The sequence below is a fragment of the Musca autumnalis genome, unplaced genomic scaffold (genome assembly GCF_047663935.1).
Source record: "Musca autumnalis isolate F117 unplaced genomic scaffold, ASM4766393v1 scaffold_2, whole genome shotgun sequence".
Classification (NCBI taxonomy): domain Eukaryota; kingdom Metazoa; phylum Arthropoda; class Insecta; order Diptera; family Muscidae; genus Musca; species Musca autumnalis.
The window spans coordinates 200,747,461-200,764,086 of NW_027411755.1; the positions used below are offsets into that span (position 1 = coordinate 200,747,461).

Here is a 16,626-nt window from a genome sequence, read left to right on the forward strand (position 1 = left end):
TTTGAAATTGTGTTGTATTAAGTGTGCCCATAAGAAACGTGAAATCAATAGTAATGCATTCAATGATTATGAATCTTCTTATTTAATTGTATTGTCAAGGAAAAAAAATGCGCGAACAATTTTGTTCGCAAATAAATGTGAGGAATCACAATCATATGTTCTATCCTTAACCCCAATATTATGCAATGGATATTCAGTCATTAAAAGCTTGTATCACGAGGAAATTAACGTTTTGTTGTCAAAAAAAAGGTGATTATGTTTCTTAAAGGAATTAATTTATAGATAGGTCAATTCAATTTTAAATAAACTGATAAAATGTACTTACCATTTGATTTTATCGGCATAATCTGAAAAAGAAAATGAATATATGAGACGATTTTTTTTTCTGGTACTCATTTATTCGCTAATATTATCTATTTTTAGCGACCGTTTTTAACTACATATGTGCAAAACACCTTTGTTAAAATTAAAATAATGGGTTAGTAGGTGGATTTGAAAGTAGTTACGACTACCGAAACCATTACCTAATAATGGGGATTTTTCTTGGGTAGATTAATTTTCAAAAGGTCTTCTTCCATAAATGTCCCGGGACGGTTTTATTACCACTGAGGACCTTTAAAATACTTTCTGCGATTTGGAGGATTTGTCTCCCTATCTCTTTTGTTCTAAACACTAGGTTGGTCTTCACTCTAATCGACCTGCTTAAGTTCACCCTAAAGTCTCCTCTTAGTCTTCACACCAAGGATTATGAACACCTCAAGGGCTGAAACTCGAGTAACTCAAGGATTACGTACACTCAATGGCTTAGTCATGAGAAGCCCAAGAACTGCGTACACCTCAAGGGCTGGACCACGAGTAACCGAAGGATTACGTATACCTCAAGGGGCAGAAGACGAGTAACCGAAGGATTACAGACACTCCAAAGCCAGAAGACGGGTAACCCAAAGATTGCGAATACCTCAAGGGCTGAGAAACGAGATGTGCAAGGATTGAGAACATTTCAAGGGTTGGAGCAAATATCCCAAGAATTTCGCAAACGTCAAGAGATTGGACACACGTAACCCAAGGATTAAGGACACCACATGGCCGAAGCAGGAGTAACACAAAAAATTCGACTACCTCAAGGGCTTGGCTTTGGTTCTATCTAACCAAGGATTACTTCAAGGACTGGAACACGAGTAACCCAAGGATTAAGGACATCTCTAGGGATTAGGACTGTGGAAGGATAATAGGATCTTCGAGTGGATAATAAGCGGGGGAAACCGAAGAATTTCGAACGCCTCTGACAGTGGGCCCCACACTGACTCACCTTGTTGTCTTGCGATGAATCCATTTGTTTAGCCCATTTCAATTAAAATTCGCTCACTTGTAACTTCTACTTTCCTTGAGTCCTTCTTAAAAAGTTGTCGTCCTATAGAAATCTATTGAAAGGTCATCATACTTCCTCGGAGACTTTCCTTTCAATTGAAGGCCTTAAAAAGGCTTTTTCCTAGCTTTCCTCCTGTTTTGGATGCACTTCTGCTTCAACATTAAGACAAGTGCGTTCCTAGCCCGTTACAGGGAAATGGTTCGAATCGATGATAGCTCCTCAAATTGATCGATTATTTAAATAGACATTGAATGAGTGTCTTTCATCTATCACAACATAGTCGATCTAATTTCTGGTTGTTTTTCCATCTGGGGACATCAACGTAGCCATGTGTACGTCGAGGTGTTAAGCAAAATCGAGCAGCCTCATTTCATTGTCGTGAAGGCCGAACTTGCCAACAAATCTGATATAGCTATGTAATCTTAAGGCCTGTTTCTCTAAGGCGATTCGAATTCTAATTCGTTCAAATTACTACAAAACTCCTGTTGCTCTAGAAAATGTTTGTTTGGTGGAAAACAAAAATAAATCAAATATCCTAAAATCAATCGGATATTTGATAAACATTGAATGAGTGCCTTTCATCTATCACAACATAATCGATCTGGTTTCTGTTTTTGTTCCATCTGGGGACATCCACGAGGCCTTGTATTGGTCGAGATGTTGACGCAAAATCAATCAGCCTCGTGGGGGCCGCAAAGACAACCTGCTGAAAATTTTCAATGCGAGAGCTCTTAAACTTCACTTTTTTCGAATTTTGAGTGGGACGTACACGAAAGAGTGAACCGATTTTGTCCATATTCGAACCCAATCTATACCTGGAAGTAATATTACTTTTATTTATTGTACATTGAATTAGTTGTAATATTTTTGAACATTTGTATACATTGAATCAAGTTGTAATTGTTTTACATAAGTTCCCCAGGTCAACGGTACATTATTTTATTGTGTTCTCCGTGGAAGCATGCTGCGGGTCCATAAAGTTCGAGGATCGAAACTTCTCTTTTTTACACATTGAATCAGTTGTAATATTTCTGAACATTTCTTATACATTGAATCATGTTGTATTTTTTACATAATTTTCCCAGTTACTTTGTAAATGAGTGATGGAAACATCAAAGAAGCGCACAGATTCTTCATCTAGGACTACCTGCTGCAAAGCTTTCCATAATTAGCTCACAAACTGCACTTTTGTGAACTCTTTTAGACCTTTACAGGTTTCAATTGATAAAAATTTTCTGAAATGGATTTCGAAATAAATTTAAACTTTTCTACTGAACCATGGCACAATTACCCAGGTAGTGGCATCGTAAAATGTTGAATATGTTATGTCAAAACTTTCTTTATGTTGTTGGGGAAATTACAACAAAAATATTTTTTTTTATAAAGGGATTTGACTTTTCATATTCGATCAGCTGGTGTGATACCACTACCTGGTAGTTCTGCCATGTACTGAACATATTTTTTCTTACCTTGTTTTTGGAATTCCTTTACTTAAAGTTTATTAAACTACGGCCAGCCTTATTAACTTTTAGTAATTTACTAAATTTAATAAAATTTAATGAATCGCTACTGCTACTGCCAGTCTTTCAGCAGAACGTAAAATATTATCAACTACTACTGCTTTGTTTTCGTATTCACCGAGAACTTTTCCGCCATTAAAATGTTTACATAATAACTGACATTTAAACAAACAGACACTGGCACAAACAAACAAAAAAGTTAATATTTACAAAATACCACATGCAAAGTTATGACCAATTCGGTTACTCCCTTCGAAAGTTATTGTGCGCACCATTTTAGCGAATATTTTTTAACCTTTGTGGGAGAGGTACAGGAAGGAGTAGACCGATATCTATATATATAAAAGAGCTTAGTGATAAGTGAGTGAGTGAGTGAGTGAGTGACATGTATATCATCGCCCAGACGAAACCGCTGAAGCTAGAAAGCTGAAATTTTGACTGTGGGTTGCTGTCGGTGTGTAGGGGTGAGATAAGGCTGGGTTTTTGGAAATTCGAACTAGAAAGTTACGAAAAGTACTAAAAGGTACTAAATATGGTACCCTTTGTTTTGGGCAAACGGGAAGAGCTAGAATTCTGAAATTTGGAATGAGGGTAACTGGTGGAGAGTTAGGAAGATATACCAATGGGTTTTTGGAAATTCGACCTCCAAGTGTACGAAAAGTACTAATTTTTGTACGAATTGTATATTTTGAAGGGATTTAGCTAGAAACGTGGAATTTTGTATGGAAATCAAGGTTGGGAAGTGGTGTTTATAAAAGGTAATGGTTTTGGAAATTAGTACTCATGTGTACGAAAAGTTCTAAATGGTACTAAATTTAGTACAATTTGGATTTAGGTGAACGGATAGAGCGGGAATTCTGAAATTTGGAATGTGGGTCATCGATGGAGAGTTAGAAAGGTGTACCAAAGGGTTTTTGGAAATTCGACCTATAAGTGTACTAAAAGTTACTAAATTTAGTACCATTTGTATAATTTTAACTGATATAGCTAGAATCCTGGAATTTGGTATGGAAATCATGGTTGGGAAGTGGTGTTTATAGAAGGAAATGGTTTTGGAAATTCGTACTCATGTGCACGAAAAGTTCTAAATGGTACTAAATTTAGTACAATTTGGATTTGGGTGAACGGATAGAGCGGGAATTCTGAAATTTGGAATGTGTGTCACAGATGGAGAGTTAGCAAGGTGTACCAAAGGGGTTTTGGAAATTCGACCCATAAGTGTACTAAAAGTTACTAAATTTAGTACCATTTGTATAATTTCAACTGATATAGCTAGAAACCATGGAATTTGGTCTGGAAATCATGGTAGGGAAGTGGTGTTTATAGAAGGAAATGGTTTTGGAAGTTCGTACTCATGTGCACGAAAAGTTCTAAATGGTACTAAATTTAGTACAATTTGGATTTGGGTGAACGGATAGAGCTGCACGCAGAGAAAAAATATGATTGATCCAACAATATTCGAAGAGCAAAATATGTATTGTAAAGATATTGTTAAATTCCAAATGTAGTATTGCGATTCCAACAATTGGTTTTTGTTAAATCCAAAAATTGTTTTTGTCAACTGGACAATAGTTCTCTCTTTTCTTCGACATTTTTTTTCTCTTCTCTCGCTATTCGATGCCGTGTTGAAAAAAACAATTATGGTGAGTTTTGTTTGTATGACATGATGCCTTTATCTTTGTTTTTGTGTGTATGTATACCAACAATGAGACTCTCAGTCTCATTGTTGTGTATGTATACCAACAAGGAGACTCTTGTTTTTATTTGTTTCTGTTTTGTTTCATTCTTCTATCTTCATTGTGCTTTGAGGTTTGGTGTTATACCGGACTTTGTTATGGTGTTTAATTATTCCTTATGTTGTGGTGGGTGCTTGTGGCTTTTTGTTTGTCTTTGTTGTCAGCCAATGCAGCAAACCATGTATTGTATTCATCAATGATTGCAATATTATACGCGACATTTATATATATAAGTTATGTGAAAAGTGTATATGAGAAGTATATACACTCGAATCAAAAATTTCTAGGCTGGTTTTCTGGGTTGACAATACATTTTGTAAACAAAATTAGATTATGATAGTTCCTACAATCGGTATTGTTAACGATTTTAACAATATTGCGGAAATTCGAAAGTTGTTTTTGTTTTCTATGTTTGGAACAAAAGATGGTATTTTTGGATTTGGATTACAATGTTTGAACAGAACAAATACATTTTTGGAACCAAAACAGATATTTTTGTTCCAACAAAAGCAAAAAATATTTTTTCTCTGCGTGTGGAAACCAGAAATTTGGAACTATGATTATTGTTAAAGTGTAAGAATGAGATATGGGTGTAGTTTTGTAAATTCGTAGTTATGTGCACGAAAAGTACTAAATGGTACTAAATTTGGTACAACTTGGAATTGGGTAAACAGATAGAGCTGCAAACCTGAAACGTGGATTATTGAGGTAGCTTTGGAAATTTGTACTTATGTGTACGAAAAGTACTAAATTTGGGACAATTTAGATTTGGATAAATTTTGGTCTCCAAAATCCGGAATCCTAAATTTTGGAGTAGTGATTACTGTTGGAGTATAGGATTGTGGTAGTTTTGGAAATTCATACTTATGTGTACAAAAAGTACTAAACTGTTCTAAATTTGGTACAATTTGGATTTGAGTGAACGAATAGAGCTGGAAACCTGGAAATGTGGTATTAGGATTACCGTTGAAATGTAGGATTGAGTTATGTAGGTAGCTTTGGAAAATCGTACTTATGTATACGAAAAGTACAAAAGCGTAATAAATTTGGTACAATTTGTATTTGGATTAATGAATAGAGGCGGAATCCTAAAATTTGGAATAGTGATTACTGTTGGAGTATAGGAGTGCGGTAGTTTTGGAAATTCGTACTTATGTATACGAAAAGTACTTAACTGTTCTAAATTTGGTACAATTTGGATTTGGGTGAACGGATAGAGCTTTGGAATTACAATTACTGTTGTAGGGTAGGATTGAGTTATGGAAATAGCTTTGGAAAAATTTACTTATGTGTACGAAAAGTACAAAGTAATAAATAAATAAAAGTAATAAATTTGGTACAATTTACTGTTGGAGTACAGAATTGAGGTAGTTTTGGAAATTCGTACTTACGTGTACGAAAAGTATCGTGAAATTTGGAATTATGATTACTTTTGCGTGGAGGATTGAGACAGATGTCGGAAATTCGTTCTTATGTGTACAAAATACTTTTTGTACACATAAGTACGAATTTCTGAATTGTAAATTTGGTACCATTTGGATATGGGTATAATATGGTACAATTTGGAGTAGAGGATTGAGGTAGTTCTTGAAATTCGACCTTTCGTACGAAAAGTATTAAATGGTATACGATGTTATTTTTGACACATTTACCTATTATAAGTAATAAATTTGGTTGTTTGTTGGTGTTCAGATAAGGGGTTTTGAAATCCATACAAATTCTGAAATTAGGTATGGAGGTCGCTAAGGACTGAATTATTGAGTTGGTATTAGAAATAAAAAAATACAAAATAGTACCAAATTTGATGTTGGGTGATGCTGGAATTTTATAGTTAGAGTGCGCAAAGTACGAAAGTGCAATAAATTTGGTATTGGGCTAAGGTGTTAGTACAATAAGTGTACTAGAAGTATTAAGTAGTACTAAATATTGAAGCACTGGTATTGAGAATGTCTATAAAAATCCGCCTTTAAAATGTATGCAATGTGTCTGCATGTAATACCATGAAGATTTAAAATTGTATCGAAAAGTGTGCTAATGCTTTCATGTTAACACGAAGGTGGTTTCTAAATTTTACACTGAAATCAAACAGTCAAACGTATCTTTTGAACAAAATTGTTTCTTTTTTTATTCTGAACGTTTTAGAAAGTACATTTGAAAACGAAGATCTATGCAACTATTGTTTTACAAAAAGGTTTTTATCCCCTGTGAACAAAAAGGGCTAAATTAAAATGTGTAAAAAACAACAGTTACATATAGGGGCCATGTCAAACAAAGCGTGCGTCTTAAGTAACATTTTTTGACTAAAGGTTTGCTACAGGTTGATATCACAAATGCCGAAATTGCAGATACTTCGGTAAGAAAATGTGAATAAAATCTTCAAAATACCCGTACCGTTCTAATAAAACATGGAATGGAAATTAAAATGGGTATTTTTTGGAAATTCGAACATAAGGTATATGAACAGTACTTAAAAGAAATTAAATATCAATTAAAATAGGTATTGGTACATCAAAATTTTCAGTGTCCACCATTTTCATATGAAATATTGTTTATTTGTATATTATTCCCTTTCCGCATACGAAGTAGCGGGCATTTTGCTAGTTACCTATATTTGATCTTAAACTAAGTTTGGACAAAATATTACGATACCCAAAATTAATGCGTTCGAGAGTTATTGTGCGCACCACACAATTTAGCCATACGGCTAAATTAACTCCAAATTGTCCGAAACTGATTTCGTCCAAACATACTTGGGGTCTACAACCATTATTTCTATGAGGCACACTTTTGGTCTCATCAAAGTGTAAATACTCTCTTTTGTCTAAAGGCTAAGGGTATACAAATAGAAGTCCATATCTACTTTTTGCAATTTTCCTTGCGGCAATTGTCTGTCGTAGATATGGACGAAGTTTGGTAGTAGGTCGAGCGAATTGGTATTTTAGTTGTCTTTGTGAAACAGACCATTAATATCAATACCAGGGAAAAGGCGATATGCTCTCTCTAGTCGTTCGTAGAACATATCGTTTTGTTCATACTTCTGCTCAATCGGGCGCTGATGAGACTGATGTAATAGAAATTGAGACAATTCTATCATGCACCGGACCAGTAGTGGGATTCTCTAGGGCATTTTTTGGTTACCGACAAAAATCTGTCAAATTAAAACCCAAAATTATGAATGAAAAATTCAAATAAAAGTTGACATCATTGTTGCTATCGGTAGAACTTTGTGACTACTTTTTATTGGTCGCTAACTTACCGAATAATATCGTTAATTACGGAAATTATACGCATTTTAATGTTATCGATTTCTGTCGATAACCAAAAAATGCGTTAGAGAATCCAACTACAGATCTTAAAGTCTGTGCCTGAGTATTTGTCATCTTAAAGGCGACCTGCTCCCATCGCATATCCTGTTTTTTACCTTCCAAATATTTTCGCCAGTGGGCAACCGCCATCTACTCTGATATCGCTGGTGCTATCCTTGACTTTGCCATGTTAAAGACGATTAAGACCTCCACACTGAAACCTATTTACATAGGTGTAGGTTTGGTGAAAACCAACATTAATCAGAACTATTTGGAAGGTATACGACAACTGGGGCTGGATTCCTATTCTATGAAAATTTAAAATGAAAAATATTTCTTTTATATTTTTTTTCATTTGACAGTTTTCTTCTTTATAACAGTTTTCATTTCACATTTTCATAGAAAAAGAATTAAGCTCCTAGCTACCATGCACCGGACCAGTAGTGGGATTCTCTAGGGCATTTGTTGGTTACCGACAAAAATCTGTCAAATTAAAACACAAAATTATGAATGAAATATTCAAATAAAAGTTGACAACTTTGCGACTACTTTTTATTGGTCGCTAACCTACCGAATAATATCGTTAATTACGGAAATTATACGCATTTTATGGATATGGACGAAGTTTTGTAGTAGGTCGAACGAATTTGTATTCTAGTTGTCTTTGTGAAACAGACCATTAATATCAATACCAGGGAAAAGGCGATATGCTCTCTCTGTCGTTCGTAGAACATATCGGTTTGTTCATACTTATGTTCAATCGGGCGCTGATGAGACTGATGTAATAGAAATTGAGACAATTCTATTATGCACCGGACCAGTAGTGGGATTCCCTAGGGCATGTTTTGGTTACCGACAAAAATCTGTCAAATTAAAACACAAAATTATGAATGAAAAATTCAAATAAAGTTTGACATTACTGTTACTGTCGGTAGAACTTTGCGAATACTTTTTATTGGTCGCTAACTTACCGAATAATATCGTTAATTACGGAAATTATACGCATTTTAATTTTAACGATTTTTGACGATAACCAAAAAATGCGTTAGAGAATCCAACTACAGACCTTAAAGTCTGTGCCTAAATCTTTGTGATCTTAAGGCCGACCCGATACCATCCCATATCCTGTTTTTTTACCTTCCAAATACTTTCGCCAGTGGACAACCGCCATCTACTCTGATATCGCTGGTACTATCCCTGACTTTGCCATGCTAAAGCCGATTAAGACCTCCACACTAAAACTTATTGACATAGATGTAGGTTTGGTGATAACCAAAATTAATCGGAACTATTTGGAAGGTATACGACAACTGGCTAGAATTTGAAACTTTCACATCATAATCATGAAGTGTCGTACAGACTCGTTGATAAGAAGAAGCACATATTATCAATTAAAGTTCCCTTACTATTCAGGTTCTATTCCTCGATTAAATTTTTATAAGCAGCCGTTTACATTAAAATTAGTTTTAGATAATAACATCATTTATTATCGCCACTCAATTATTTGGAATCATTCAGCCGCAAAAAAAAACAAAGAGCGAAACAATACGAAATTATAAAACAAATATTTATCCCTAATTCAATTTAACGGCGCTATTGCTATTTAATAATGCAAATGCCAAAATTGTGATGTTCATAATTAAATTTGTAAATATGATATCCTCGGTTGGGGATAATTGGTATTTCGGGATTATTGTATGTAATTATGAACGCGATGTGAAACCTAGTACCAATGTTTCAATTACATTGTATTACAGAATTACACCTGGTAATTATAGGATGGCGGGTTAAACGATGATGTTTGGTGGCTCTTAGTTGTATTGAATAAATATAATAAAATAACAATGTGGGCAAATAAACAAATTAACATATTAAATTTAAACAAAAAGATATTGTAATTAAGCACGTGAATATTTAAATTAAATGAACTCAAAAGAGTGAAAGAAGGGCGTTGGAAGAGTGAGAGCGAAAGAGGTAGGAGAAGGATGTCCAATCGTCAACGGTAAATTTTTTATTCCATGAAAATTTTGTTCTAAGTTTAAGAGCGCTGCTGGGTCCCTGAACCAAAGGTTTGAGGATCGAAACTTTTATTTGTTATACATTGAATCAGTTGTAATATTTTTGAACTTTTTTATACATCAAATCAAGTTGTAATTGTTTTACATAATTTCCCCAGGTCAACGGTAAATTATTTTATTGCATGATAGTTGTGTTCTACGTGGAAGCATGCTGCGGGGTTCATAAACCAAAGGTTCGAGGATCGAAACTTCTCTTTTTTATACATTGAATCAGTTGTAATATTTCTGAAAATTTTTTGATAGAAACATCAAAGTAGCGCATAGATTATTTAACCAAAACTACGTGCTGCAAAGCTGTTCAAAATCAGCTCATAAACTGCACTTTTGTGAACTCTTTTAGAGCTTTACAGGTTCCCCTTGCTAAAAATTGTCTGAAATGGATTTCGAAATAAATACATTTAAACTTTTCTACTCAACATATTTCTTCTTACCTTGTTTTTGGGATTCCTTCCCTTAAAGTTTATTAAACTTCGGCCATAATTATTAACTTTAAATCATTTACTTAATTTAATAAAATTTAATGAATCGCCACTGCTACTGCCACCTTTCCCGCAGAACGTTAAATATAATCAACTGCTGCCGCTTTGTTTTCACATTTTGTATTCACCGAAAACTTTTCCGCCATTAACATTTTTACATAATAACTGACATTTGATTTTGTTGCCATACTGAACTGGAAAAACATTTAAACAAATAGACACTGGCACAAACAAACAAAAAAGTTAATATTTACAAAATACAAATGACACTTTTGTCAAATTGAAACACATTTTTATAAAAAATTATTACTATCAAATGAGGTACGCTACAGGCTGAGGTTCGAGGATCGAAACCTGGCTCTGTTATACCTTGAATGAAGTTGCAATTATTTTATTGCACATAATTTTCGAGGGTAGGGTTTTGAAAAGAAATGAAAACAAAGCCTTATGACTAACGGCCTAAAGGCCTCGACACATAAAGGCCTGCGTACATAAGCTGCCTTGCCTGCTTACCTTGCTTACTTCTGATAAAAGAATAAAAAAGAAAAGGGCAACCCAGTTCGAAATTTCCTCGGCCTTCTTTATTCTTTTATTTTTATTATGTCAAAAATGAAGCAGGAAAGCAAGGCAATCAGGCAGAGCAGCTTATGTACGCAGGCCTTTAGCGACTGGCTTTCTGGCTGAAGTCATTTCTGGTAAAAGACTAAAGACCAAGTTCGACCTAATTCAAATGAGGTTCTGATATTTCTTTATTCCTTTCCCAGAAATGACTTCAGTCAGAAAGCCAGCCGCTTATCTGTCGAGGCCTTTAGAGTTAGACAGGAGGCACGATGCCGGAAATTCTTTTTGCACGGTTACAGGTATAGTTATATAGGGTGGTAATTGTTTTGCCTAGCTTAAACAACTTTTCAATTATTACAGAGAAGAATTTGAAATCACCCAAGTCCAATTTTGAATTTGGTAACCTACAATAAAGTCGTTGAATATCCGCCCATAATTATAACCAACATTTTGCGTAACACAAAAATAGCCCAGTTGTAAACAGTTATAAAATTTTAGTTGGGCTCATGATAAACATTAATTCACAATGGCAAAATGGCACAAAAAAACCAACCCGCATCACTTTTTTGTCACTACTCTTGTTTTATTGCCCAGCCACGGTCGTGTGAGATGTGGAGGCACCCCCATTAATGTTTCAACAAGCGAACTAACGAAAGCTGTTAATGACCATGTTGGCAGGTTGTTATATTTTCAACGTTTAATACAGTCGGAAATTTTTGTTTGTCTGTCGGCCTTTTGCTCACCGCTCTTCTGTTTGTATGCTTTTTTGTGGGCCATTTGGCCACATTAAGTGGTGATAGAAACAACGCCAACTCATCTCTCAGATGTATGTAATGTAATGAACTCAACACGGTTTGTAATGGAACAGACAAACATTGGACAGGGAAGCTCAGGCAGCGAGACACACACAAAGGGAAGGAGGGTCACCACGGGTTTCAAATGAACCAAAATTTAAACTTTCAATGGGTCTTTAATGTTGCTCGAGGAGAAGTGTGTTTGCATCACGACTATGCCAGCCACTGTTAACTTTAGGGGTGATAAAGTGACATTTTAAATAAAAAAGATTATTTAATTATAACTTTAAAGTGTTAAACAAAAATTAAAGGGAATTAATAAAAATGGGATAGATCCCAGCGAAAAGTTTGCCTCCAAAGAGGCAGTTAAATGATATGTACAAGTGATTTGGAAGTGCATCCAATTATGCATTTTCACTCATGATTTTTACAAGGGAGTGACCCCGGAAAGAGGCACTCCATTGCACTGCATTTTAACTGACCCTTTGGCATTGCATTTTAACTGAACCTTTGGCACTGCATTTTAACTGACCCTTTGGCATTGCATTTTAACTGACCCTTTGAGGTAGAATAGGAGGCAGTCCAGAGCACGTGTTTTGAATAACAAAATAAAATGCATTTATTATTTGTGTACAACAAAAATATTAATAACTTTATTAAATTAACACAAATTATGAAAATTCTCTATTGAATTCAATCGCAAAAATGTGTGTTTCCTCCGCTCTTCATTTAATCCAAGCTTAAGTGCTTTTGCTTCATCTGCTAAAAGGGTTTGATATTGTCTTCCCATCACAAGTTAAGATTTCGACATATACTCCAACAGCACTCCATTGGGAAATTTTCTTCTCGTGAGTGACCCGAAAAATGTTCACAAATTAAATATTATTTAGTTTGTATTAACAAATGTTTGGAAATGTTAACACGGAGTGCCTTTTTCACGACTCCGTTGAACTGCCTCCGGATGCTGTTAAAATGTGACTACTACAGCTCGTGGATTTTTAAAGATTAGTTTCTAGGGCCTACTACAGCTCTTGGAATTTCAAAGAATATTTTTTCAGGGACAGCTCGTGGGTTTTTAAAGAATATTTTTTGAGAGACCAACACAGCTCGTGGATTTTTAAAGAATATTTTTTTTTTCAGGGACCAGCATAGCTCGTGGATTTTTAAAGAATATTTTTTGAGGGACCAACACAGCTCGTGCATTTTTAAAGAATATTTTTTTCAGGGACCAGCATAGCTCGTCGATTTTTAAAGAATATTTTTTTCAGGGACCAACACAGCTCGTGCATTTTTAAAGAATACTTTTTTAGGGACCAACACAGCTCGTGGATTTTTAAAGAATATTTTTTCAGGGACCAGCATAGCTCGTCGATTTTTAAAGAATATTTTTTTCAGGGACCAACACAGCTCGTGGATTTTTAAAGAATACTTTTTTAGGGACCAACACAGCTCGTGGATTTTTAAAGAATATTTTTTCAGGGACCAGCATAGCTCGTGGATTTTTAAAAAATATTTTTTCAGGGACCAGCATAGCTCGTGGATTTTTAAAAAATATTTTTTCAGGGACCAGCATAGCTCTTGGATTTTTAAAAAATATTTTTTCAGAGACCAGCATAGCTCGTGGATTTTTAAAAAATATTTTTTCAGGGACCAGCATAGCTCGTGGATTTTTAAAAAATATTTTTTCAGGGACCAGCATAGCTCGTGGATTTTTAAAAAATATTTTTTTCAGGGACCAGCATAGCTCGTGGATTTTTAAAAAATATTTTTTCAGGGACCAGCATAACTCGTGGATTTTTAAAAAATATTTTTTTCAGGGACCAGCATAGCTCGTGGATTTTTAAAAAATATTTTTCAGGGACCAGCATAGCTCGTGGATTTTTAAAAAATATTTTTTCAGGGACCAGCATAGCTCGTGGATTTTTAAAAAATATTTTTTCAGGGACCAGCATAGCTCTTGGATTTTTAAAAAATATTTTTTCAGAGACCAGCACAGCTCGTGGATTTTTAAAAAATATTTTTTCAGGGACCAGCATAGCTCGTGGATTTTTAAAAAATATTTTTTCAGGGACCAGCATAGCTCGTGGATTTTTAAAAAATATTTTTTTCAGGGACCAGCATAGCTCGTGGATTTTTAAAAAATATTTTTTCAGGGACCAGCATAACTCGTGGATTTTTAAAAAATATTTTTTTCAGGGACCAGCATAGCTCGTGGATTTTTAAAAAATATTTTTTCAGGGACCAGCATAGCTCGTGGATTTTTAAAAAATATTTTTTTCAGGGACCAGCATAGCTCGTGGATTTTTAAAAAATATTTTTTCAGGGACCGGCATAGCTCGTGGGTTTTTAAAAAATATTTTTTTTAGGGACCAGCATAGCTCGTGGATTTTTAAAAAAATATTTTTTTCAGGGACCAGCATAGCCCGTGGATTTTTAAAAAATATTTTTTCAGGGACCAGCATAGCTCGTGGATTTTTAAAAAAATATTTTTTCAGGGAACAGCATAGCTCGTGGATTTTCAAAAAATATTTTTTCAGGGACCAGCATAGCTCGTGGATTTTCAAAAAATATTTTTTCAGGGACCAGCATAGCTCGTGGATTTTCAAAAAAATTTTTTTTCAGGGACCAGCATAGCTCGTGGATTTTTAAAGAATATTTTTTCAGGGAGCAACACAGCTCGTGGATTTTTAAAGAATATTTTTTCAGGGAGCAACACAGCTCGTGGATTTTTAAAGAATATTTTTTCAATGACTACCACAGCTCGTGGATTTTTAAAGAATATTTTTTCAATGACTACCACAGCTCGTGGATTTTTAAAGAATATTTTTTCAATGACTACCACAGCTCGTGGATTTTTAAAGAATATTTTTTCAATGACTACCACAGCTCGTGGATTTTTAAAGAATATTTTTTCAATGACTACCACAGCTCGTGGATTTTTAAAGAATATTTTTTCAATGACTACCACAGCTCGTGGATTTTTAAAGAATATTTTTTCAATGACTACCACAGCTCGTGGATTTTTAAAGAATATTTTTTCAATGACTACCACAGCTCGTGGATTTTTAAAGAATATTTTTTCAATGACTACCACAGCTCGTGGATTTTTAAAGAATATTTTTTCAATGACTACCACAGCTCGTGGATTTTTAAAGAATATTTTTTCAATGACTACCACAGCTCGTGGATTTTTAAAGAATATTTTTTGAATGACTACCACAGCTCGTGGATTTTTAAAGAATATTTTTTCAATGACTACCACAGCTCGTGGATTTTTAAAGAATATTTTTTCAATGACTACCACAGCTCTTGGATTTTTAAAGAATATTTTTTTTTTCTCAGGGACAAGCATAGCTCGTGGATTTTTAAAGAATATATTTTTTCAGGGACCAGCAAGCTCGTGGATTTTAAAGAATATTTTTTTTCAGGGACCAGCATAGCTCGTGAATTTTTAAAGAATATTTTTTGAGAGACCAACACAGCTCGTGGATTTTTAAAGAATATTTTTTAGGGACCAGCATAGCTCGTGGACTTTTAAAGAATATTTTTTGAGGGACCAACATAGCTTGTAGATTAAAAAAAAAATATTGTTTTAGCGGAGTATCACATCGCGTGCATTTTAAAGGATATCGTTTAAGGGAGTATCGCATCACGTGCATTACTAAAGAATCTTTTTTAACGGAGTATCGCATCACGTGCATTACTAAAGAATCTTTTTTAACGGAGTAGCACTCGCGAGTATTTTTAAAGAGGTCCTACTATAATGGCCAACATTTGGCCGTGAAAACTGAAAGCTGTTAACTTTAATAATGAAAAGGCGACAATCTCGGTCTGTTAGTTGTATGATATCATTTAACGGTATTTTTTATAATTCACATAAAAACGTTTTAAAAATAACTTAATTAAGCCACAATTTTAAAAGCTTACCTTTGTAGTGTGAGCGATATGAGAAAATTATACACCATAAAGGGATGGAAGATATCTTAAATTTGTTACTTATGAATTGTCTCTGCTATAATCATTACTTTGGGCATTGCCTTATCATTATATTCAAAATATGTATATTTTGACGTTTAAATAAATTTTTAATTATTTCATTTTTCTTCATTTCATTTCAGTTCGTTTTTAAGTAAACCAACAAAATCTTTTAATATTTTTCGTCAACAAAGATTTCAAAATGGGCGTAACACCACTCAATTATCATTCAACGCTGGTCAACAAAAGTCATCAAATGATGAATTCAACACAAAAAAGACGCAGCTTTAAGAGAAGGCGTGTGGAGCACAATGGCAACAGCTGGAGCTGGCTTGCGGGACTAACATTGCTGTGTGGAATAGTTGTGTCCCCCATTGAAGCAGGTGAGTCAATAATGTTTAATTCATAACCAAAATGATCAAAGTTCAAAGGTCACATGACTTTGGTCTGTAAAATAAGAAGACCGAAAATGATTTATTTCCATTTTTCTTCTTAAGATTTACAAAAAGTTTTACGGCATTTGTTGCCATGAAACAAAACAAAAATAGTCCTTTTATGGTTTCATTAAGTTGCATTAAATATCAATTTATGGTCATTAATATTAAATTTAATGGCCACAAAAATTTTTTTGTTTTAAAAAATCTTTTTTGGTTGTTTGACAAGAAAAAGACAAAATAACCCCAAGCAAACCAAAGTTTTTCAAAGTAGCCCCAACAGGAAAATGAGAAAACAAAAGAAAAAAAATCACAAAATATTAAAATTGGAAGAAAAACCCTTAACGTGCTATGAAACAATAGTATGAAAAGCTT

General features: G+C 34.3%; 1 protein-coding gene across 3 annotated transcripts in view; it reads left to right on the forward strand.

Annotated features, from left to right (window-relative positions):
* The window catches only part of LOC141395138 (uncharacterized), a 294,451-nt gene that overhangs the window by 106,163 nt on the left and 171,662 nt on the right, over positions 1-16,626 (forward strand). For all 3 annotated transcript variants that reach the window (XM_073970612.1, XM_073970611.1, XM_073970613.1), the window contains exon 3: positions 15,961-16,200. In XM_073970612.1, coding sequence (XP_073826713.1) covers positions 16,020-16,200 — 181 coding nt within the window. In that variant the 5' untranslated portion in view covers positions 15,961-16,019. The remainder of the gene's footprint in view (positions 1-15,960; positions 16,201-16,626) is intronic.